We start from the raw sequence: 27132 nt of genomic DNA, 5'->3' as shown, positions 1-27132 counted from the left end.
GAAACAAACGTTCTTTTATTTATCAAAGAGTATACTATAATTTTTACTTATATATTCGTGTCTTATTTCCAGTGCTGGATTTAGAAGGGGTGGGGTTAAAGGGGGCTATGGCCCCAGGCCCTGCAATAGTCAAGAAGACCTCTTTTTTTAGTCATTTTTATGCTGTGGCACATAAACAAGGTCTCCAAAATAACAATAGCCCCGGCCCCAAAAAGTCCAACAAGATTCTAATAAAACTAACGCTAGTTTTAGTTATATTTAAGCTAAATTATTTATAAAATTATTTTATAAATAAAAAAGTTAATTTTTTTAATAACTATTTTATGCTTCGTGTAGTTTGAAAAGTTTAACATATTTGAAACAATTCTTCTTAGTAAGATGAAACAATGAACAAATGAAATAATTAAATCATTGAGTTACTGTAGAAATTTAATTAACTAGATAGAAATCACATAAAAAGGTTAAAAATACTTTATGAAGAGGAAGCGGAACTGCTTCACAATACCGCTGATGATGTTTAGTGAGTGGGCTTTTTAATTTTAATTAGTATTTTAAACAGAAAAAAGTAACTTTAAGTATCATAAAATCATTACATTACTGAAAAGTCCCAGAGGACAAAACAATACTGTCTGTAACTCTCAGGTCCTTCATACAAGGGAGGATGGGAACAAAAGGGTGGGTTATTTTTTTAAACATCTTCGCTTCCAACAAGGCTGCAAGCAACCACTAATTAAAGTTGGAAGTTACTGGAAGAGAAAAGATAAAGATTGTAGAGCAAGACAACAATTGACAGACGACTTAAAGGATTGCAAATTATATGAATCAGGAAAGCAAGATAAAGGAAGCAAATTCCAAAGAACTGACGTTCGAGGAAAAAAACTAGACAAATAAGAGTTTTTGAAGCACTTAGGAATAGTCAGAGAAAAAGGATGAGACTTAATTGAATGAAGAGTAACACGAGAATGAATTTTAGTAGATGGCACAAGAGACGCTAGCTCTTTAGAGCAGTGCCCATTATAGTATTTGTAGAAAAGAGAAAGAGAAGCAATATTATGACGATGTGATAATGGTTGGAGGTTGGCTGCAAGAGCAGGTCCAACTATAATTACAATGCATTTTTGCACCTTGCCTAAAAGAGAAAGAGCATCATTAGAAGATCCACTGCGGATATGGCAACAGTATTCCATACAAGGCCGGATTTAAGATTTATAGTGATAGAGTATAGAATCCGAAGTAAGAAAGTGTCGAGGTCAATAAAGAGATACAACCTTAGCAGATGCTAATTTTGCAACTGATTTGATATATGTTTTTCAAGAAAGATCGGAAGTAAGAGTTAGTCCTAGAAAATGAAGAGTAGGTGACTCATCGAGTACATCACCGTTCATAAATATAGGAAGATCTAAACTATTGCAATAACGATTGGCTGAAAAAAATTGAGTTTTATCTGTATTAAAGTTCACCAGCCACTGTGAGCCCCATCAGCAAACAATGCCACCTTAGAGGTTAAAATATCTGGAAGATCGTTAATGTAAATTAAAAAGAGTATAGGGCCAAGGATAAGACCTTGAGGAACCCCTGAAGTTACAGAATAAGAAGATTAATATAATTAAGATTAATATGCTTATTAATAATTTCATTAAAAACACAATTATTGTTAAAAGTCTTTTTGTTGACAAAATAAAACATAAAAATTGCTTTAAAAGATTACATTAGAATAAAAAAACAGATACACAAAATTGCATTTACATAAAAAATACTTTAAAAAAATAAAAAATAAGAATATACCAATAAAATCTATAATATATAGTAAACTTTCAAAACTTTGACAATTTAAAAAATATACATTTAAAACATTTAATTTTGTAAACAAATAATAGTTTAAAAGATTTACGGGTTTGCAGATGTGGCTCTGAGAATGAGCGGTAGTATTAAAATAATAGTATGTTTGATGATATATTCTTAAAACAATTTATGTTAGAAATCTCAAAACTTAACGAATCTCGAATAATACAATTTTTAAAACATTTTGACAGAATACTCTAGAACTTTATTTCATTTAGTCAGCATATTTTTTGAACCAATAGTTCAGCATATTTTTTGAACCAATTAGTTTATTTGTAGATTTGGCGGGTTTTTAGTTTTCACAAATATTCTTTTTATTTTTCCGCACCAAGATGTTTTGAGAAAATTCAAGTTTATGTATGTTTTTATGTATGTCCATATAACAAAAATTTTTTAAATTCACGTAAAATTTCATAATTGTTTTGCAGACAAACATGGGAACATACATAAACTAAAATGTTCTCAAAACGACTAAAAAACCTGACCAGTTTTTCACAACTAAATATTATTTCAGTGGTCAGTAATCGAGTGGATCGCTCCTGCTTCCCGACCAAGCCTGCAATATCAATAAAATAGATTTTTATGGACAACATTAAAGAATAATAGTTTATTATACTTTTTGACACCTAATAACTAAACATTTTAATTACTGTTTCAATTGATACAATAACTTTTGATTGATTATTCCTCATGCTTAACTAAAAAAATAATTTTAACTTTACAAAACAATATTTTAACCACTAAAAGTTTTCAAATATTAGCATGAAATATTTCAAAATTCAATTTGAGTACAAATGGATCAAAAATCTATATCAGAGAGAACTAAGTGGCAAATTGTTGGATTTGTCAAATCAAAAAAACAAATGCTGAATTAAGCAAACTAGTGGATATTTATGAACTTTGCGTGCAAAAAACAATGAAAACTAAAGAGCAGGCAATGTATGCCTTATTCTAGAAGACCGCCAAAGTTTAGTGACAGTAACAAAAGTAGCATATTCAGAACCAGCAGAACAAATCCTTTAAAGCTAAAAAGCACTCTGCACCAAATGCAAAGGAAACACCATGCTGATGCAGATAAAACCTTAAACAAATTCTAGGCTCAGCAGGAAAAAATATTCAACCGCCACTTTTGTAATTGAAAAAGAAACAGAAATGATTAAATATAGATAATCCTTTGATTAAACTTTGTATATATGTATATAACAATTATGCACTTTTTTTATTCATAAACATTTTAAATGCTTTAATCAGGTAGTACATTTTTATTAATAATGTACTTTCCATGCCTTAAACAGGTAGTAAATTTATAATCGTACTTATCTTTACTGTTACTTTTATCTGTATTCATGTACAACCTCGTACCATAAGTGCAAATACAATTAAAATATATTTGAGAAAATTTAAAAGAACTTTTTTTAACTTATTGTAAACCTATAATTCTGATTCAAGATTGAAAATGAACTCAAAATATTGTCTATTATTATTTTTAATTTTCATAAAGTTTTAAGCAAGAATAGTTTAGTATAACAAAGTTACAAAAACAAAAACTTAAAATTTACTTTGTTAAAGTATTGTTAAAAATTCATACCTCTTCTAAGCTAAAAAGCACTCCACCCACAGGTGCACCGAATGCAACTGAAACACCTGCAGCTGCTGCTGCAGATAAAACCTGATAAGTAATGAAAAGTTAATAAATTATTTTATATCTATATTCATAATGTAATTATTTTAAAGTTAAAAAAAACAAATGAATAAATATATAGAATAAATGAATTAAATTACAAGCTCAGGAAATACTAAACTTTTCTATTAATTGCTTTTTTATTAAACAGAAAATATTTGTAGATATATTCAGAGTGACAGCTAATATGTTTTAAAACAAACAGCTGATAACAAAATCCAACAATTTGTAGTGTTAGATAATGTCAAAAAGTTTTTATCATTACTAAGTTATTGAAAAATGACTTGATCGTAAACTTTTTAATTTTTTAACTTCAGCTAATCAATGTTAATTTTTAAATAGTTATTTTGAGCACTGTATTTGAAAATTAAATAATATGAAAATCTGCTTTAGTAACAAACTTTGTAAAACTGTTTATACTTACTTCTCTTCTCTTTGCTTCATTCCCATAATACTTTGGAAAGAGTCTTACAATAACGTTTCCAATACATGCACCAACATGTACCATTGGCCCTTCTTGTCCTAATTTAAGTCCAGTAGAAACGGATAAAATTAATGTTACACTTTTAATAATCAAGGTCCACCATCCAAGAAATCCTTTAATTACAAATCCTCCTAAAATTGTTTTTACCTAAAAGAAGGTTTTGCATAAAAATGTGTTGTCAGAATTTTAAAATAAATTCAAACTTATTTTGAAATTACCTCTGCAATACCGGAGCCACTCGCATAGGGTGCAAAGAACTTTACAAGAAAGACTGCAAGTGATGCATATAAGAGTGCAAAAAAAGCATAGCTAAAGTAATTGCAGGCATAAGGATTTTTGGCTCCGAATATTTCTGACCATGTTAGCCAATCTTTGCAACCATCTTCACCAAATGGATCAACTGAACTCCAACAGCAGGTTTCTTTGTTGAACCAAAAGTTATTTTTACAAACTCCTTCTTTTATATCATTCATCCAATCTGCGCCTATATCTATCACACCACCTACAAAGCCTGTTGTTATACCAACGAGAAAAACAATTAGCCATCCAGAAAAAGCATCATAAAAACCCTAAAAATTAAAATCGAATAAATATCTTAAAAAATGCCAGACAGTAGGACTTATAATATCAGGATATCCATTTACAAAAATCTTGATATCTATGATAAAAATCTTGATGGATATCTATATATGTGAGTAAACAAAATCTTTATATCAATAAAAAATTTTATATTATTAAATCTGTAATCTTAATTAAATTTTAACTAAATTTTTCATTCAAAAATTTGTTATATTCAAATATTTAATGTAATGACAAATATTAAATTGTAACATTCATCAAATTAAAAAAATCCTGATGGTTTTTCATGGGAATTACTTCAATGTCAATCCTAGAGATCAAAATAAATCTTATAATTATAGCTTTTTCTGGCTACAATAAATGATCGGAGCTCGTTTATTTTAGTCTACCATACTCTTTGCTTTTACAAATTGGTACTCATTTAATCTATCTTAATTCTTTATGCTTTTTTCAATTTTATTTTTTTTATTATAACTTTTGTCCTTTGATTTTTTTTCATAATATTTTTGATAGATCTCCTGTAATTTCATCTGGATTCTTATAAATTTGTCATGGATTTTCATTGGATGCAGATGAGGAAGTTAAATATTATTACTATTAATACTAAGAATTATTCACGATGTAGACTATCTCTGACTTTTTTCTTTCTTCAGAAATTGATTTCGCTGAGCATCATTGGTATCAAATATTAGTACATACCTGAATGTATTTTTGCATAAATTAGTGATAGAAATACTCCATGTATTACATGGTTAGAAGAAATACTCCATGTATTACATGCTACATTATAGATTATTGGTAGTTTTTAACCAAATATGAAATCTATGTTATCTTATCACTATAGTTTCTATTTGCAAATATAAATATATATATATGTATGTATGTATGTATATATATATATATATATATATATATATATATATATATATATATATATATATATATATATATATATATATATATATATATATATATATATATCATGACCACATAATTTTATCAAAGTCATGACCACATAATTTTGCAGAACATTGTGTATGCCATGTATTAGAAGCTATCAACTGAGCAACGATAAAGATCATTGTTATGATTAAACAAGGCATTTCTTACAAAGATATTGCTGAGCAAATGAAAATTGAACTGTCAACTGTTACCAGAACAGCCAGAAAAGAGAAAGACACTGGTACAGTGGCAGACTTAGAGCGTGTTGGACGACCTCATAAAAGTACCGCAAAGCAGGATCGGCTTTTGGTTCGGGCGAGTTTTTCCAATCATTTTGCCACGGCTTCAGATCTTCCAAGCTACATGGGGAAAAACCATGAAATTCACCTGGCAGCAAGGACAGTTAGAAAACGCCTGCAGCAAGTTGGTTTGAATGGGAGAATTGCTGCGAAGAAGCCTTTATTGCAACCTGATAACATTGCGAAAAGAAGAGCATTCACGAAGATGCACAAAACCTGGACCATGGACTTAGTGTACCTACACAACCTAAAATATTCATTAAAGTCAATAACTGAAAATGTTGGGCAACTAAGTACAACTCATTCCTATTGGTGCCCAACATTTTCAGTCATTGATTTTAATGGATATTTCAAGTTGTGTACGTACACAAAGTCCTTAGGTCCCATGAAGTAGTTATTTTTTTATTTTTTAGTCTATTTTTAAAATGTTATCTTAAAAAAAAAATTTTATATACTTTTTATTATTATTTAACAGCAACTCTATTTATTTACACTAAACTAAAAGGCTAAATGTTTGTTGTTTATTTTTTTCTTCAATTAATTCTCTTAATTTCTTTTATTTACGCTAAAGTCTGTTTTGCGTTAATTTCTTTTTTAACAATTTCTTTTATTATTACCACTGACCTCGTGTTTGTTTTGCGCGGACACAAAAAAATTAAATAAATATCTAAACCAACAAGTTAAATAAAATGTTGTAAAAACGAAAAAATTGAAACAAAATAGACATTCCACAAAATGTACATTTAGAAAATAACACTTCTAGATTTGTTTTTCTTAATTAGTAAAACAAACTTGTTTTGTTGTAATCACTTATAATTAATGCTTAACGCTGCTCCTGCTGCTGCTGTTACTCATTTGTGCACAATTACACTGAGTTTTATAAACAAGATTTAGCATGCTTGGCCTTTTAATATTTCTCTTTATACTTTTGACCACGCGATAATGTATTCTTAAATCTTTATAATCTGTTAATATCTGCCTAATCAGTAATAAGACCAAAAACCTTTTAATTTGATGACTTCTGTAGTAAAGAATAAACTTTATGTTATTTTTAAATGAGTATAGTAACTTTTAAAACCAAGTAATTTATTTAATTCATGCATTTTAATAATAACGCAATTCAAGTCCTTTGTCAATTGTATTTAAAGTATATTAATCTGTAATTTTTATTTTTTAAAATTAGAAGACAATGATGACTCTAGAAGACGATGCTCTTTTCAAAGGTCAAACTCTTCATAAAGTTAGTGTTAATCTCCAAAACCCTTGCATTTCACATGGTCAACTTTATGCTGCATGTTAAAGAACAAGATCGTTTAATACCTTATTTTAAAGAAAGCAAAGAAAACCTGTTTGCTTTTATAATATAAAAAACCAAGTCGTTTGATCGTTTGTTTTTTTAAAGTTGTTAAATATTTATTAAGAGGTATGTCATTAAACAAATAAGGTTGTATTTTTTAAATGTTTCTTATTTATATATTTTTCTTAATTTATATATTTAGTTATACTTATGTGTTATTTATTATGTGTTTATATGTGTTAAGGTTATATGGGTTTATATTTTATAAGTGTATAAGTGTACTGTCATGTCAAAATTTATTTATCATTAAAAGCATAAGTTGTTAACAAAATAGAACAAAGTATATATCTTTTCAACAAGATTTACTTAAAAAGCAATATTGTCATGATGAAACACATAAATTATGTGTTTCATCATGACAATATTGCTTTTTAAGTAAATTTTGTTGAAAAGATATATACTTTGTTCTATTTTGTTAACAATTTATGCTTTTGATGATAAATAAATTTTGTTAAAAAACAGGCTATTAATAAATAAATTCTTATTTATTAATAGCTCCTCCCCATTTAAAAATTTAAGAGTTTCTATTTCCATCATTAAATATGCTTAACTTAAATTTATTGTTTTTTTTTAATAAAAGGTAAATATACAAATGTGTTATAACATAAATTTTAGTACCTTTCATTAAATTTTTAGGATTTTTTGTATAGAGAATGTTTTCTCCATAATAATATTTTAATGTTTTATATATATTAATATACATACATACATATATACATACATAAATACATACATACATACATACATACATACATACATACATACATACATACATACATACATACATACATACATACATTCATACATACATACATACGTTCATACATACATACATACATTCATACATACATACATACATACATACATACATACATACATACATACATACATACATACATACATACATTCCTAAATACATACATACATACATACATACATACATACATACATACATACATACATACATACATACATACATACATACATACATACACTCATTTTTCTGCATTGTAGTATTTACCTTTTTTCTTTAGAAAATTAAATATATATAAAAAATTAAAATAGTTCAAGAAGTTTCAATATTTCCAAATTTCTTCACTTCAAGCAAATGATATTTTTTAGAGATTTTCTATTATTATTTTTTGTATTTATTTATTTATTGCAAATCTTACATTAAGTACATTTCAAAGTAATGAAAGGGATTTTATGATGGAGGATTACATTTCACGGTTCAAAGCTAGCAGTACTTACTAAGCAGACAGGCCTTAAAACAATTTTCCAGATTTTTTAAAAATAACCAGAATGATTTATGGAATAAGCTGCTGATGGCCTGAAAAAATTAATAGAAACTTTTTAAAGAAAAAAATTATAAGGCCCGCCCCCATTTTTTTTTTTTTTTAATATAAAAATTTACAGAAGTTGTAAAGTATTGAAAGTTAACAAGTTAAGAAGTTGTAAAGTATTGAAAATTAACTAATAACAAAAATTTTTATGTTTTGCTCTTTTTTAAAAATTATTAAAATAAAGCGAAATTATTAAAATGGTAGGTGTGGAATAAACTTACCATGACCAGTATCATATTTATATTCAGTAATAATTATACGGGTCATGGTAAGTCATCTCAATAAATAAGTCATCTCATATTTTTTGAAACTTTTTATACCAATGGTATATAACACATTTCAAGCGGGTATTCTAAATATTATTTAGACTGGTACTGATCAAATTCGTTGATAAATAGCGATTTACGCAATGTCTACCGAAATGTTGAAAGTTTTTTAAAGTTAAATATAATAGAAAATTTATTTTATAGCTTTAAAAATTAAACATAAAGTTTTTATATATAGGTATTTAATTATGTTTCTACCTCTTACTAAAATATATTGAAGTAAGAAATAAGTATATAAAAGGTCGGCGTGGAATAGATTTACTAAAACCCGTATTTTACGGGTCATGACAGCTAGTTTACTTTATTACTGTAGTTAAAAAAGTTAATGTCCTTAAAATAAAAAATAAAGATAATTTTATAACGTCAAAATCACGAGGAGCTAATAAGCTTTTTTTTATGGGTGATGACTTAAAAAGTTTAAAAACATGTATTGCAAAAATATTTATATAACTTGCATCTATAGAAGGTTTTTTGGAAATTTGGAAAAACTATAAGTTGAAAAAAATATCTGGATTTCCCAATATATCCGGAAAAAGATAATTCCTGATTATATAGTTAAAAAAGTGATGTAGAAAGTAAAACTAATGAGGCAAATTATATATATATATATATATATATATATATATATATATATATATATATATATATATATATATATATCAGGCCTTGTTAAGAAGCACTACGCAGCTCACATTTTGCTTGTGAAAAGGCGCTTTGCCTACGCGTTCAGCAGTTTTGCATTACACAAAAACTTATCTTTTAGAATATTTAAATTATCTTTTGATATCGTTTATGTGACGTTTATTCAGAAGAAATGAAGTCGTAAGTAAAAGCATTTTGCCACAATTTTAAACTAATAGATTTTTTGTTAAAGAAACATTTTGTTTATTAATTTTGTTGTTGTTGTTAAAAATTAGTTAAAGAAAATAAAGTATTTTAAATTTTATCTTAAAGAATTAAACATATATATATTCCTTTTAAATATATAAATTATTTTTTGTCATAATAGTTTAAAAAATGCACAATTTATTTTGATGTAAATATTTTATTAATAAGATATTTTATTTTAAGTTTATTGTCAATTCAATAACATAAAGTTAATAACGAAAATATGATCAGAAATATGTTATCGGTAACTGATAAAACTCTTTATTGTTTAAAAACACTATTAAAAAGAGTTCACAAAATAAATAAGAAAAATTTATTAACAGTTAATAAAATAATTAAAAACCAACTGTAAAATTATAAGAAAATAAACAAATATTGTGTTACGTTTTATGAAAAAAATATTTTTTTCAAAATAAAATTTAGTTCATATTTGAAAAAAATGATAAAAATGATTTTTCAAATAAGAACTAAGATTTTATTTGTAATTTTTGTTATAGCGTGAAAAAAAAAACTTTCTGTATGATTTTTAACGCGGTAATAAAATAACTTATAAAATAATAAAATAACGCGGTACTTGAAAATACGCTTGTGACACAATATAACTTCTAATACAAAAATATATTTGCTGAGTTGAGTTACTTTGAAATGCATTACGCGTTTTTGTTACGCAGCGAAATCTCCTAACAGGGCCCAATATATATATATATATATATATATATATATATATATATATATATATATATATATATATATATATATATATATAAATTAGACCAGTTAAAAAAAAAAATCTTTTTTAAAAATTAAGTGGCTAGATGTTTAAATGTTGTTAATTGATAAAAAAAGTAAATCATTAAAGTTTCAAAGCATTATTCCAATATTTAGTAACAGCTCAATTAAGTTTACTTTTCAATGGGGTCCTAAAATTAAAAAAAAAGTTCCTTAAAAGTAGGTCAACCTGGTACTCAAAAAAAGCAAAATAATATATAAGTTTCAAAAATAATAATTGTTTTATAAAAAATAAATTAAAAAATTTTTATTTTTATTAAAAACTTGTAAAAATGTACTTTTTTTATTTCTAGTTATAAAACCATAGTTTTTGTGCAATTAAATTTAAAATAATAATTGTAGTATGAAATTAATATTTTTTTGAAATTTTTATATAATTTCGCTACTTTTAAGACCCAACATGACATACTTTTGAAAAAACTTCTTTTTTCAGATTAATAGGGACCTGTTAAAAAGTAAAGTTAATTGAGCTGTCCCTAAAACACATTATTTAAGTTTACAATTTTGAACTAATTTTCCTGACCACAAACCACATCAAAACAAAGGGTAGCCTAAATAAAAAAATTTTTAATTTTATTTTATTAAATGTTCAAAATAACGTCCATTATTATTTATACAAAGTTGCATCTTTTCAAGCCATTTGTCAAACATTTTTTAATTCTATTCCTTGGGTATACTTTGAAGTAGCTTCGTTATGCAAGTTTTTTGACTTTCGACGTCAGTATTGTCATCGAGATTTTATTTTATCAAGTCGAATAGCCAATAATCGGATAGAGCTAAGTCTGGTGAGTATGGTGGGTGGCGAATTATTGTAATTCCAGCTTGGTTTAGAGAATGTGACGGTTTGAGTCAAATGGGGTTAAGCATTATCATGGAGAAATTTGAAATTTTAAGTGCCTGTTTAAGGACTTTGCTTATTTATTTTGCATGTTTTGAAAAAGGTATAGAACATGTTTTTCAGCTGAAATATGTCGGATCTTACTATAGTTCTTGGACTTTCACCTTCATCAACCCAACTAGCGTTAGCCGACTTGTGTCCAATTTGTATCAAATAAAACCAAGACTCATCCGCTTTAATAATATCACATAGTCTCCATGGTCCATTTCTGAAAAAGGCTAAATTTTCCCTACATGCCTCAACTCTATTCTTGCGATTTTGATATCTATAGCATGGAGACCACCTGTTATGACTAAAAATGTTATTTTAACCTTTAAAATCTCTATGAAAATGGGCTTCTTTTGAAACTCAGGTTGACATACTTTTGAATAACTTTTTTTCGACAATATTAGGGACTTTACCCTAAATACTTAAGATTTGAACCAAAATATCTTTACAACTTGACGTGATGGTAAAAAAAGAGTTGCATATTTGAAATCAAAATGAGAAATGCTATACAAAAAACAAATTGTTTGCTCGGAACCAGAAAATTTTTTTTTTGTTGACCTGTATAATTATTGCATATTAATAGAAACCAGTAATTTTTCTGCTTTAACAACCCTGAACTCATTAATTTGCTTTGTTGGCAAATGTATTGCACGTAACGTACATAACATAACGATGTAAACTATAATCATCAACTTTTTTGCTTCATTTATTCATTTTATGGATGTTGAAAATCCTTTTTTCTTAAATGATTAATGTTCTTATTTTATTACAACTTTAATATAAAAATTTTATATATTATTTTATTAATATTATAATAATATATAATAAATTATGTATTTAACTATGAACAGTTTTTCTTTCATCTGCACTTAGTCAGTTTGTTTTATTTTTCTCTAAATCATTTTATTTATTTTCTCGTAAGTTTTTCTGAAAACCGCAAATAAATGAATGGTTTATAGATAAATTAAAAATTACTAATTGAGTGCTTGGGCTTTTTTTTTTTATAACAGCATTATCAAAAATAGATATATTTATTAAAAATCTTATTTTATGTAAATTTAATAATTTTTATAGTGTTTCATTAAACAAATTGTTTAATACTAAGAAGACGAATGTTTAAAACAATTTAAAGTATTAAATATTCAGTTTAAATAGTATCTACAAACAAGAGTTAGTAACATTATTATTAACTAAATAACATTAGCGGTATTTGTAATGATTTTAATGAGCAAGTGATATAAAATGTGCAAAAGTTTTCCTTTTTTAACCAGAGATTCATTTCATTGTTATTCAAGATTATTATATGTAATTAGAAACATAATTTTAATGTACTTTTTTTTTTCATTTGATCTTTTCTATTATTTTTCTCCCAGCTTTTCCCACAATTTGCAATGAATTATTTTTAATTAAATTTAAAATTATCAATATCCAGTTTGTGTTTATTGCGTAATGCATCATTAGGCATTAGTTTTAGATATTACTTTTAATTCCTCCAATAAAAATCCGATAGGAGAAAGATCTTGTGATTGGGGAGGCTAAACCATTTTATTCAACATTAGATCTTTCTCGAACTCAGTCAAATAACTAATAAAATATTTTGAAATGTATGTTTTGGATTTAAGCTTCAAGTTATTTTCTTCTGAAAAATTAAATGGCTTCCCATTAACCCATGATTGGGAAGATGTAGCATGATTTTTTAAATCTACAAGTGAACTACTTTGTCATTGCTTCCTCTATTTTTACAGAGTCACCTGTGGCATTTCAACCAAAATAGAATCATACTCTAACACTACATCCACCATGTTTTACAGTCAATAATACACACAACTTTATCATACATTCAACAACTTTTTTTTCTAAACAAACAATCTGATCTTAAAACCAAAGATTCAAAACTTCAACATGTCGGTCCACGTTCACAGTCATTGATGGTCCATTTTTTATGTAGTTTTGCCCAGTTTAGCACTTTTATTATTCTTATGATTTTTATTAAAGCATTTTAATCAAAACATCTAAATAAATAAAACTATTAAAAAAAGTTAATGCCATTCTAACCTTAATATAATTGCTAGAGTTAACGTTTAACATTTAATGTCGTTTTGCTTTCGCTTTTAAACTAGTTTTAATTAGTTACTAGGCATTTCTGAATTTGAAAGAGTGCGTTCTCAAAATGCACGCAGTCATTGGAAAAAGATCTCCCAAGCGAGTTAAAACTTTTTATCTTTTGGAATTTAATTATTATTTATTAGTTTAGAAATATTACATGAAGAATCATATTAAAACAAATTATTATCGTTAAGATCATATTATAATTGAAGTAAGTATAGAAAATAGTTTAACAATTTATATATTACATTTTAATTAGATATAAAGTAGAAAGGATCACTCCTTTTAATTTTTTAAATTGTTTACATTTTGTTTGTTTTAGTTTTTCTTTTTACTTTATTTTTTTTTTTTAGCAGTTTTGTTTTTATTGAGCTTATGTTTTATTTTTTATAAGGAAAATAAGGGAATGGATGAGCCCTTATTATTTTTTATGCGTTTTTTATGCAAAAAGTTATACTAACACTATTTCCATAAAATTGGTTATTACTACTTTGAAATTTCTGTGATGCTAAGAACTATTTTTGTACTTTTTTAGTAAATTTAGAAAAATAAATTAAAACTTTGTGCTAACACTGAGATGACATGCCACATAATATTGTATGTAAAGATTAAATTTTGTTATGAGGATTACAGTAAAAAAGTACAGAAAAAAAATCTTAAGGTAAAGAGTATTGTTTGTATATATATATATTTATATTTTGTTCACTTCGAATCTTTTTAAATTTTCTCATGCCATTTTTAAAATTTTTGTTTGCACAATTCAAGTTATATATCACAGTGGACCAGAGAGACCGCCAGGTTTTATGTCGTGTCAATTGAATCATACCGTTTTTATTCAAGAGTATTTTTAGTTTATATGTAGAAAAAAGAGTTTTTGAAATTAAAATAAGGTGCTAAGGGCCAAAAATAGGCCAAACAAGAAATTTGCAAGCAGAGCAAGTTGCATCTAGTATAATAAAAGCAAAAATGAAGACTGACAAAATTGCCAATGAGGAACAATTTATTTTGTCTTCTGGTAGAAACTTATTGACGATTACAGTTGGGTGTCCTGATAACAAAGCAAAAAGAATGTACATATATACTGTTGAGTAAATATTTATCAAATGGAAAATATTATTATTTTTTTCATTTATACCTAGGTCAGTAAAGCAAGTATCTCTTCAGATGATTAAGGAACTTCAAATAGTGAACTTTCCCTGAATAAAACAGGGGTATTGATATCTACTCTACGAAAAGAATGAATGTTATGTTACTTGAGTTATGTTATATGCATATTATATTAACTTATAGTGTGTGCTATTGTTGCATATTGTTGTTGTGATGTTGTTTTTTTGTAATCTTTTGAGTTGATAGACATTCGGCTTACCTTCACGCTGGTGTCTATTGTTAAAAATGATAAATAGGTAATTTGATTATTAGATCTCACTGCTTTTAATCATTCACTAAAAGCGAAGACAAATTATTTTGTTACAAACTATTTTATAAACTAAAAGCCAAGACAAATTGTTTTGTCATATATACAATTTGTTTTATCTCAATTTGATTTTTGTCTTTAGCGCTGTTCATGACATGATTTTCCTATAAATATTTTGGAATCATGATGTACCAGTGTAAATTATTTTCTAAAAGCTAACATGAAGCTTTTCTCTATAAGGTACATCGATTTTTATTTTTTGTATGTAATGTTTTTCTTTTTTATTTACTTATTTGATACATTTTTTATTTTAGATTTATCAGATGATGTATTTATATGGTATAGAAGAACAAAATATTGTAAAGTTTTATGAATTTTTTAAAAACATTTACTAATAATTTTTTAAAGAAATAATATTGAAGTTTGTAAAAAAGGGTTTACAACGTTTTTTTTCAACTTTTCTGTGTTAGCAGTATGTTTATTATTAGAATTGCAGGTTTTTAACAATATTTTTTATTTTTATTAGCTAATTTACTTTACTGTCAGATCAGGTTATCCTGCTACTGGTAACATGTAACCCAGTACAATCTGCTTCATGTCCTGCTGCCTTGTAGGATACGCCTTTTTAGGCAAAGGCTAGGAGATGCCAACTCCGATTTAAAACACCCCCTGCCTTAGGGCTCTTGGTTGAGTAAAGGCTAGAGATGGTGTCTCGATAAAAATACTCATCTTGGGCAGATGTTAAATGCACCCAGCTACTGTCTTGTAGAAGGCCTCCTAGGCAAAGACTTAAGGGGTAAACAGAATCTATCAGTTGACCAGCCTCGCACCTCTTCTCCATCTATTAGGCTGGCACAGATGTATTTTTAATACATTGTTTCCAGTTTAGGATGTTGAATGCTGGATCTTCTTGACTCAAGTCATGGGTTTTGCTTGTGTCTCTGTTTTTATGACTAGGCAACTCATTCTATTATCTCCTAATGAGGGTACAGCTCTAAAACTCAGTTTTATGGTTCTGAGGCCGGCTGGTAGTCAGGTTTCCCGAACTCTGTGGTAGCTCTCAGAGAGGCTGATACCATCAACAGCTGAAAAACATCAGAGTATTAACAGTGCCATGCTGCGCATGGATGGTGTCCCTGTTTGTACTTTTGGTGTGCATTGCGGAGGCCACATTTAGAGCCCTTTGTTACGGCTTAGGTTTTATTAATAGTAATGAGGCAATTGCTTGGGATATTAAGCAGTGTTCTGAGTACTATCTATGCTTTGAGTCAAGATCTTCAATCTAATCTAAAAATGAATAAAGTACCAAAAACTATAAAACACAAAAAACCATCATCATCACCAAGTTCTCTAAACCTATCATTCACTAATATTCGTGGTCTTCAAAGTAACTTTTCTTCTGTTGAGTCATATCTCTTGCAAAGTTCACCAGACCTACTTGCTCTTTGTGAGACTAATTTGAGTTCAGCAGTCTCATCTTGTGATCTTAGTGTTGATGGTTATCTTCCTCTAATTCGTAAAGACTCCAATAGTCACATGCTTGGCCTGGGCATTCACATTCAAAAGAATTCACCCGTTTGTCGTGAAACTAGGTTTAAATCCACAGACTATTCTTTCATGTGCTTTTGCTTAGCACCACTTCACTCTGTTGCCTTTCTTTTTGTTCTATATCGCTCTCTTTTATCTCAAGACTGCACTCTTTTTGACATTATTTCTGATCATATTGACCAAGCCCTCGCTCTTTATCCATCAGCTAATATAGTTGTTGTCAGTGACTTTAATGCTCACCACTCTGAATGGCTTGGCTCTAGTGTCAGTGATTCTGCAGGCATTAAAGCCCACAACTTTTGCCTTTCTCAATCCCTAACTCAAATAGACAACTTTCCAACTCGCTTTCCAGACAACCTGAATCATTTACCTTCTCTACTCGACTTATGTCTTGTTTCTGATCCTAGTCAGTGCTCAGTTTCTCCACATTCACACTTAGGTGCTTCTGATCACAGTTTGATCTCTCTAAAACTAATATCTCATTCTTCTTCATCACCTGAATCCCCCTAATATCGAACCTCTTTCAACTACAGTAAAGCTGACTGGGATTCTTTCCGTGATTTTCTTCGTGATGGCTCTTGGGTAGAAATCTTTCGTCTTCCTGTCGACAAATGTGCTTCTTATATAACTTCGTGGATCCAGGCTGGCATAGAATCTTTTATTCCCTCTCGACGATTCCAGGTCAAGCCTCACTCTCCTCCATGATTTTCCTCACACTGTGCTGCTGCGATTGCCAATCGAAACCGTTACTTCCATATTTATCAGCAAAACAATTCTTCAGAAAACAGACGTCTGTTTATTACTGCTAGAAACAATTGTAAAAAGGTTTTGTCTAACGCCAAAACCCGCTATTCTCAGGTCATGAAATCTCGTATCTCATCTCAAAAATTAGGCTCTTGTGACTTCTGGAGAATCTTTAATAATATCAATAATAAGGGCAAATCTATAATTCCACCTCTCTTGTATGGTTCAGACTTTGTCACCTCACCTAAAGACAAAGCCGAATTGTTTGCTAAAAACTTTTCATCAATATCATCTCTTGATTCCACTAGTTGCGTTCTACCTGATATTGCCAACAAACAGGTTGATCTACTGCTTGACATTCATATCACTCCAGCATCTGTATCTAAAGCGATTTCCTGCCTAGACTCTTCTACAGCTTGTGGCCCGGACAACATACCTGTTATTGTCTTGCAGAAGTGTTCTCTGAAGCTGTCGTCTATACTCTCAAAACTATTCAACAAGTGCTTATCAGAGTCTTGCTTTCCAGCCTGCTGGAAAGCGGCATCTGTTATCCCTACCTTCAAAAGTTCTGGAGAGCGATCTGATTCATCTAACTACCGTCCCATAAGTCTTCTTCCTATCATAAGCAAGGTTTTTGAATCTTTAATTAACAAACACTTAATTTCTCATCTTGAATCTAATAACTTACTTTCTGACCATCACTATGGATTTCGATCTTCTCGTTCTACAGCTGATTTGCTAACAGTAATAACTGACAGGTTTTATCGTACATTAGATAAAGGTGGAGAGGTTAAGGCCATCGCTCTTGACATTTCAAAAGCTTTTGATAAAGTTTGGCATGCTGGTCTTCTCCATAAGCTTTCTTCTTATGGTGTATCGGGTTCCTCAAGGTTCTATCCTTGGCCCTATACTCTTTTTAATTTACATTAACGATCTTCCAGATATTCTCACATCTAAGGTGGCATTGTTTGCTGATGATACTACCATTTATTCTTGTCGTGATAAGAAAACCAACACTCCCTGATTGCTTGGAGGGGGCATTTGAGCTTGAAAAAGATCTCACTTCTGCTACAGCATGGGGCCCACAGTGGCTGGTGAACTTTAATTCAGATAAAACTCAATTTTTTTCAGCTAATCGTTATCGCAATAACTTAGATCTTCCTATATTTATGAACGGTGATGTACTCGATGAGTCACCTACTCTTTATCTTTTAGGACTAACTCTTACTTCCAATCTTTCTTGGAAACCATATATCAAATCAGTTGCAAAATTAGCATCTGCTAAGGTTGCATCTCTTAATCGAGCTCGTCACTTTCTTACTTCGGATTCTATTCTCTATCTCTATAAATCTCAAATCCGGCCTTGTATGGAATATTGTTGCCATATCTGGGGCGGATCTTCTAATGATGCCCTTTCTCTTTTAGACAAGGTACAAAAACGTATTGTAAACATGGTTGGACCTGCTCTTGCAGCCAACCTCCAACCATTATCACATCGTCGTAATGTTGCTTCTCTTTCTCTTTTCTACAAATACTATAATGGGCACTGCTCTAAAGAGCTAGCGTCTCTTGTGCCATCTACTAAAATTCATTCTCGTGTTACTCGTCATTCAATTAAGTGTCATCCTTTTTCTGTGACTGTTCCTAAGTGCTACAAACACTCTTATTTGTCTAGTTTTTTTCCTCGAACATCAGCTCTTTGGAATTCGCTTCCTTCATCTTGCTTTCCTGAATCATATAATTTGCAATCTTTTAAGTCATCCGTCAATCGTTATCTTGCTCTACAATCTTTATCTTTTCTCTTTCAGTAACTTTCAACTTTAATTAGTGGCTGCTTGCAGCCTTGTTGGAAGCGAAGATGTTTAAAAAAAAAAAAAAAATTATTTAATCAGATTAATTTTTTTAAATATAAAAATTTAGCAGTTAATTTTTTTTAAACATCTCCTAGCTGATATATATATACTATATATACTTTTTTTGAAGTCCTAAGATTATTGTATAATTTATTTGTATGGCATAATATATTGTATGACAGTTAGTTATATAAAAAAATTATTTGTGTGTGCTATTTAGAGTAGAAAAAAATTATATAGAAGAGATCAAAATCTTCAAGATTCTTTTAAGATTTTTTGTTACTACTTTTAATTAAAAGTAAAGTTTTAATATTAGGCTAGAAGCAGATATTAGTTTAGAAAATGGAAATGTTAATAGGCAAGTTAATCGTTGCAGAAATAAAAGAGCTTAGGTAAGATGAAATTAATAATTGACAAAACGAAATGCTGCTCGGCAAGCAGAAAATAATTCAAACCCAAACGAGAAGAGCGTGGTTAGGCGAGTTGTAAATAATCGTTGCAGAAATGAAAGAGATAGGCTTAGGCGAGATGAAATTAATAGTCAACAAAATACTAAATATGCTGCTAGATACAAAAGAATGCATTGTATAGCAAGAAGTAATACTATTCTAGATAATAATTATTTAGGAGAAATGAATTATATTTGTTAGCATTGTGCAGGGTTCATGGCAGTTTTAAAAATCCATTTTTTTCCTTGAGTTTTCCCTGATTTTTCTATATTTTTAAGTATTTTTTCCCTGATTCGTGCATTGGAAAGTATATATTTTTCCCTGTTTATTTTGAAAGATATATTACTTTCACAACTGAATCCTTGTTCCCAAACATATAGTTACTACAGTAATCCATTTATCTAAACATATAGCTACTATATATTATAAATGTTATAAAACCACTGTAGTGAGCAACTTTCAATATTAAAAAAGATTCAAAAACTGGATACTGCAAAGTAACTTTAATCTAAATATTAAAATAAAAAATATTCCCTGAGTTTTCCCTGATATTAAAGATTTTCAAGAAAAATTTCCTTACTTTTCCAGGTATTCCCTGATTTTCTAAATTTTAAAACTTTTTCCTGGTTTTCCAGGTTTTCCCTGAGTGCCATGAACCCTGTTGTGGTGCTAAGAAATTTTCTGATGAAACACATTTTTTATAATGTTATAATGGAAAGGTAGTTTTGTCGCAACCTTCACTATTTCTACAAGATTTAGAAGATTTATTTGAAGGAAATTATGCAGATGAAAACGCTAATCTAAATTTTTTAAAATATATTAGAAATTATAATGCCTGTCTTTCTTTTGCTTCATTTAAAGTTAATATAGTTTAACCCATGAAACATGGGTCGCCATGTTTTAGAATATGTGGTGAAGTTTTTCATATTGTCAACTATACATCTATGATCCACTTGCAGCAGTATATTTTAGAATGCAACAATATGGTAATGATCTTTTCTTAAATGATTTAATGTTTCAATTGCAAACTATTATTAGTGAAGAAAACCCATTTGCTTTTGCATTTAAAAACATGGCTGAAGTGGAAGATGAAGAAATTCATTGAGCAGCTATAGAAGTTCGCTCAGTGTCAGTTGTAAAAATGTCTTTACTTGCAGGGCAAGATAGACATCGCTATAATCTCCCTTCACATAATGAAGTTGCAGTTGTATTTGTTGGTGAAGATGGTGCACTACCTGCTTCCAGGGAAGTTGTTATTTACCCAAAACCCCATCCTCTTAAAATTATATCAAGTATGTCTGCCAACTTAAATCCTATGGTCTATCCTCTATTTCTTCCAAGGGGTGATGCTGGTTGGCATAATCAATTGGTTCACAACCCTGAACGTGCTACATTGGTTAGAAATCACTATACATTATCTCAGCATTACAATTATAAACTTTTGGTTAGACAATTTTTTTCTTCACTCTTTTATGGCAAAAAAAACTGTTTCAACAATATGCTGTTGATGCGTATGCTAAAATTGAAGGCCAGCGCCTTGCTTTCATCAGAAATAATCAAAACAAACTGAGAAGCGAGCAGAATGATGCCTTACATGAATATATAAACAACCTTGGAAATGATCATAATGTTAGACCAAGGAGTGTTTTGCCATCAACTTATGTAGGAAGTCCTAAATTTATGTAACTTTTTTTGTGTTTTATTTAATTTGTCTTAAGGCACATGAAATATAATTTTGACAAAAAAAAAATGAAAAAAGTAAAAAGTTGTTTCTGGACAACAGACGTTTTTCCTTTGAAAATTGTGGAGACACCAGACCTTTTATATTGACCTAACTTTGTTTTACATTGTCATAGGACAACAGTCTTTATACCTCTGTGTAGATACTGAAAAAACTAAAAAGGTTTCTGAGGTACTGATATAAAGATTTAAAGTTTATTTTAGTTTATAGTTTTGGTTTAGTTTATAGTTATTTTTAGTTAGTTTTAGCTTCAATTATCTTTTTTCTTACTTTAGACAACTTTATGGAGGAAATGAGGGGAATAGGTAAAAAAATTATAATTATATATTTATTTATATGTAAATATTATTTTATCGATCATTTTGAGGTATATTTTTTTGTCTTTAGGGTCTGGTAAAAGCATAACTGGTAAGCCGTGTTTATATTTTATATATTTTGTATGGTATATATTATGTATGGTATATATGTTATGGTATATATATTATGTATGGTATATATATTATGTATGGTATATATTATGTATGGTATATATTATGTATGGTATATATTATATGTGCAATAGGTGAAAGAATTATTTAATAAATATGTAAAAAAATAATAAAAACATTTTTTAACTGTTCATGTTTTACTCATATTTTTATTAAAATAAAATTTTTCAAATGTTAAGCCCTTTTTAATTTACTCTCTTTTTTTTTAATTTTTTAGCATCCTTTTTATCCTGTGAAAATGGTGAGGTTATGCTTTATATTTTGATTAAATAAAATTGCAAATATTAATAATTTTTATTATATTCTTCTATTTTTAATTATAGATTCATTAACGTTTGAGCACTACAGAAATTATCGCTCTTAACACCCAGGGCCTCTTTCGGAGAGGTCCTTTAATAAGTGGTGTAGTATTGGCGGTATGGACGAGCCCCCTTTCTCATACCGAGGTGTTGGGAGACACCGAAGAAAAAACAGCAACCAAAAGGTTGTAAATGTCTTCTCGCTACTTTTAAAATTTACTATAAGCCAAGACAATATATTTAGCTATATAAATGCAATATATTTATATCAGGGCTTGTGATGAAGCGAGCGCGATTGCGCTTCGCTCGTAAAACGCGCCCGTAAACGGTATTTTTAAACATTCTAGGCGCGATAAACAACGCTTGTTCAGCTTATGACGAGCGTATAAATAACGCTCATCCAATAGTTCAGGATTATTTTTTTATTTTCATAAAAGATTTAAAAGATTTTTTATTAAAGATATTCCATTATCAAAGCACTGATATAAATAATAAAAAGCACTACGTCTTTCTTTTTTGCACTAACATAATGAATGAGCAGTTTGAAGTTGTTAATAGTCACTAATTTCAATAATGGAATGTGCACGTGGAAACACAATGTAAATACAAAAATGCGCAAATAAAATAAGAAAAGAAAATTAGAAAACCATTATAAGAAAATTGAAACTGCTGAGTATTTTTAATCTTAAGAAAATATCAAGTAAGATTTACTTGATTTATTGTTTGTAATATTCCACACATCGTTTATAATAAAAATAAATATTAATAATAGAGTAATTTTTAAAATTAGTTTTTGTTCATAGTATAGGTTTTTTATTAACAATTATTTATTTTAACTCAAATTTAAAACGATTCTGTTGTTTAGAATGTTCGCAATCAAGGACATTCGAAATGGAAACAAAGTAATGATGTCAACATTTTTATTAAATGGAAAGTTGATAGAATATAGCTATAATATAGATACATAGGTATCTAAAAAAATTAAATAATTAATTTGAATAAAAAATATCAAGAAATATAAAAACCATTAACCGTTAATTAAGTTTACAGCATAACATTTTAAAATACATATATCAAAACAACGAAGCAAAACTAAGTCACTAAATTATACTTCAATACTAAATCAATAAGAAGTTGCGTTTTTGTTTAATATAATTTTTTTCAATATACAAGAAGCTTAGAAGTATAAAAATCTACTTCGTTGAAGCAGTTTCATAAGTGTGATACTAATTCAAACATTTTTTGACGAAAGAATTATGTAACAAATAAAAAAAGATATAAAAAATAAAAAGCTTTTTATGAGCATTGCCTTTAGCAATTTTCATAATCGCGCTCGCCGACGTTATCTTGAGCGCACATAATCATGCTCTATGAAAACATATTCTAATTTTACGAGCGCAATATAACACGCTTGACGATTTTCTTCATCACAAGCCCCGTTATATCTCAACTTGATTTTTTTACCTTTAATGTTTATAATTTGGCTCCTTGAAGCATTTTTTATTTTGCTTTTTAATTAAAATATTTTAAATCTATTGTGATGTCTTTTAAATTAAACTAAAGTTTACTAAAAGCCAACATAAGATAGCGTTATTAAACAACACTGACAAGCTGCATCATAAAAGCAACTGAAGTATGACAACAGGTTACCGAAAACAGGTAAATTGTTTTCCAGTTATTTTCTTTTCTTTTCTTTTTATCTACTTATCTGTTACAATTTTTATTTTAGGTTTGTCATATGACACATTAATGCAATATAAAAGATCAAAGTTAACATATTTTTTTAAATTTGTTATACACATGTTTGATCGTATATTAAATTTTTTTTTGTTTGAAACGTATTTGTACTCAGTTGCTTAGTTATTTATAACAAACTAAGTTACTTTTATTAAATTTATTTAGTTGTGTGCATTTAACGTTTTTAAGATAACAATTTTTTTTTTAAAGAAAAATCAAGGGGATACCAAAAAATTAATAACTCCTGTATAATAAGTTAACTTCATATTAATCTTAATAATTATTTAAAGTTCATGTTATAAAAAGTATTACAAGAATTTAGTTGATATTTTCATTAATTTAAAGATGATGAAGTGTTATTATTTTGTGTTAATAACTAAAACGTATTGTGTTGAACTTAGGAATGTTGAGGAAAATGGTTCTGCCTTACATTGGTATGACCTATGTCAGTTGTAAATTACTAAAATAATGTTAAATAATAATTGGTAAATTATTTTACCTCCTCATACTTTTTATGTCAATTTTACAGATGGATTAATTTTATCAATTTGAAGGCATTTTTCTAAAAGGGTATTTGTTAAGGTTTCGCAACTTTAAGTTGTGGAAAAAAGCCACTATAAATGAATTATGTAACAGACCGACCATAACCCATATTACGGGTTGCTTTCTGCTAGTAATTATGAAAAGTAATGTGTATATATATATATATATATATATATATATATATATATATATATATCAGGCCTTGTTAAGAAGCGTTACGCAGCTCGCATTTTGCTTGCGAAAAGGCGATTTGCCTACGCGTTCAGCAGTTTTGCGCTACGCAAAAACTTATATCTTTTAGAATATTTAAATTGTCTTTTGATTGTCGTTAACTTGAGGTTTATTCAGAAGAAATAAAGTCGTAAGTAAAAGCATTTAACCGCAATTGTGAACTAATAGATTTTTTGTTAAAGAAACAGTTTGTTAAATAATTTTTTTTTTGTTGTTAAAAATTAGTTAAAAAAAATTAAGTGTTTTAAGTTTTATCTTAAGGAATAAAATATATAAGTTTCTTTTAAATATAAAATTTATTTTTAGTCATAATAGTTTAAAAAATGTACGATTTATTTTGATGTAAATATTTTATTAATAAGATATTTTGTTTATTGTTAATTCAATAACGTAAAGTTTTAATGACGTTCGTTTAATTTATGAAAATAAATTATGATCACGAATATGTTATCGGTAACTGATAAACAACAAAAAAAAAACTCTTTCTTGTTTAAAAACATTAAAATGAGTTCACATATTAAATAAGAAAAAGTTTAATAACAGTTAATAAAATAACCAAAAACCAACTGTAAAATCATAAGAAAATAAACAAACATTATTTTACGTTTCATGAAAAAAATATTTTTTTCAAAATAAAATTTAGTTCATATTTGAAAAAAATAATAAAAATGATTTTTTAAATAAGAACTTAGATTCTATTAACTGTAACTTTTGTTATAGTGAGAAAAAAACAAACTGTTTGTATGATTTTTAATGCGTTAATAAAATAACTTTAATTATAATGCGGTACTTGAAAAGACGCGAGTGACGCAATATACCTTCTAACAATGCAAAATATATTTGATGAGTTGAGTTACTTAGGAATGCGTTGCGCGTTTTCGCTTTGTATGCGCAGATATTCCAAAACAAAGAATTATTGGAACATTGTTGGTCACCAGAAAGATCTAGCAGTCTTTGAAGTTGCAAAATATATTGTTGAAATGTTTTGTTTGTCAGCCACAGCAGAGAAAACATGATCGATTTTTTGATTTATTCATTCACTTTTGAGAAATTGCTTGACAAACAAGTGCAAAAAAAAAAATTAGTTTTCCTATATATTAATAGTGTTTTGATGGATACAAACAACAAAAATACTACAATTTAAAGGAAGGAGCAGTTCTCAGCAAGTTTGAGTGTGAAGAAATTATAAATGAGCAAATGCAATACAAAAATAAATTAAATTGTTAGGTTTTGAAATTCGATTAAAAATCATGAAAATATTTTGAAACATTTACTAATAAAATTAATTACAGAAAATAAAATGAAAAACTATTTCTTTTAATTTAAAGTCACCTGCATTTGATTTAAAAAAAAGATAGCAATTTTTATTTTAGCTATCCTCTTTAAGAAAACAAATAAAATATAGGTAAATCAGTCTTTTTAATGTCAACAACAAAAACAAAACTGTTTTTTTTTTTTGATTTGTTATATCCAATTTAATTGCTGAAAATAACAACCAACCTGAAGAAACGAAAATAAAAACAGTGCACAAATTATTTAAATTAACAAATTTTTTTTAATTTTTGTTTTTAAATAAATTTATTCTAATTTACTATTTTGTTAGTTTTGCTTTCTTTATTTTTGAAACTTTTTGAACACCTAATATATAAAACTTGCAAACGATCATGACCAAGTTGACTTATAAAAAAAATTTTTGTGCACTAATGAAACAGAAAACCGCATGTGTCTCCTGGAATTGCTTGAACTCTGACAAACAAATCTGCTGCGTGGAGAAACAAGTTAATAACGGTATTACCAGGTAGGTGGTGGGTAGGGAACTCAGAAATTTTTATTTACAAAGTAAGAGATATACCAATGCACCACTATTGCATTACTATTAGACGGGTGTCTTTTTTGCAATAAGAACTTTTACCTCATGAATTTAAAAAAATATATAAACTAGGTCATTTTGCTTTTAACAAAACTTTTTATTTGTATCAAAATTAAAATGTATACTGCATGAGAAAGACAAAATATAAATGCATTTTACAACATAAATGTAAAAATAAATTTTAATCTAACTTTAATTTTTTCAGTTCGAGTTCCTTCGTGTTTCATTTTTTCAACCTTTCGATATCTCATTCTATCTCTCATGCGATCTCTGGACCAGTCAATAGTGTGAAAGTCATCATATTTATTTAAATCATCTGCCTCTGATTTATATTGCCACAAATCATCATATGGATTACTTTTACTCTGAAGTATCATATCTTCATCATTTGTCCCAGCATGGTGACGTGTAATGTGTATAGGTATTTCTTCTTCCATGTAAAAAGCTTTTTAAACTATCTCAAAGTGAGTAAAAACTATTAAAAATGTGCAATTTAATAAAAAACTTTATTAAAAATAAATTATTAAAAAAAAGATTAATATACAAATCTTTTTAATTACATAATATACAATTATATATATATATATATATATATATATATATATATATATATATATATATATATATATATATATATATATATATATATATATATATAATATATATTAGGGTGTCCCAAAAAACAACATTTTT

At 27.9% G+C, this 27132-nt stretch overlaps 1 protein-coding gene across 1 annotated transcript in view; it reads right to left on the bottom strand.

The window, feature by feature from the left end:
- Positions 1–26926, bottom strand: part of LOC100213803 (H(+)/Cl(-) exchange transporter 5) — a 58598-nt gene extending 31672 nt beyond the window's left edge. Inside the window, exons 1-4 of the mRNA XM_065812955.1 lie at positions 26631–26926; positions 4226–4576; positions 3948–4154; positions 3431–3511 (exon numbers count right to left, since the gene is read on the bottom strand). Of these exons, the coding sequence (XP_065669027.1) occupies positions 3431–3511; positions 3948–4154; positions 4226–4576; positions 26631–26876 (885 nt within the window). The 5' untranslated portion in view covers positions 26877–26926. The remainder of the gene's footprint in view (positions 1–3430; positions 3512–3947; positions 4155–4225; positions 4577–26630) is intronic.
- Between the last annotated feature and the right edge of the window lie 206 nt (positions 26927–27132).

Source organism: Hydra vulgaris, chromosome 12, assembly GCF_038396675.1.
Source record: "Hydra vulgaris chromosome 12, alternate assembly HydraT2T_AEP".
NCBI classification, from domain to species: domain Eukaryota; kingdom Metazoa; phylum Cnidaria; class Hydrozoa; order Anthoathecata; family Hydridae; genus Hydra; species Hydra vulgaris.
The sequence above is the reverse complement of the archived record's forward strand: the minus strand, read 5'-3'. Positions and strand labels throughout refer to the sequence as shown.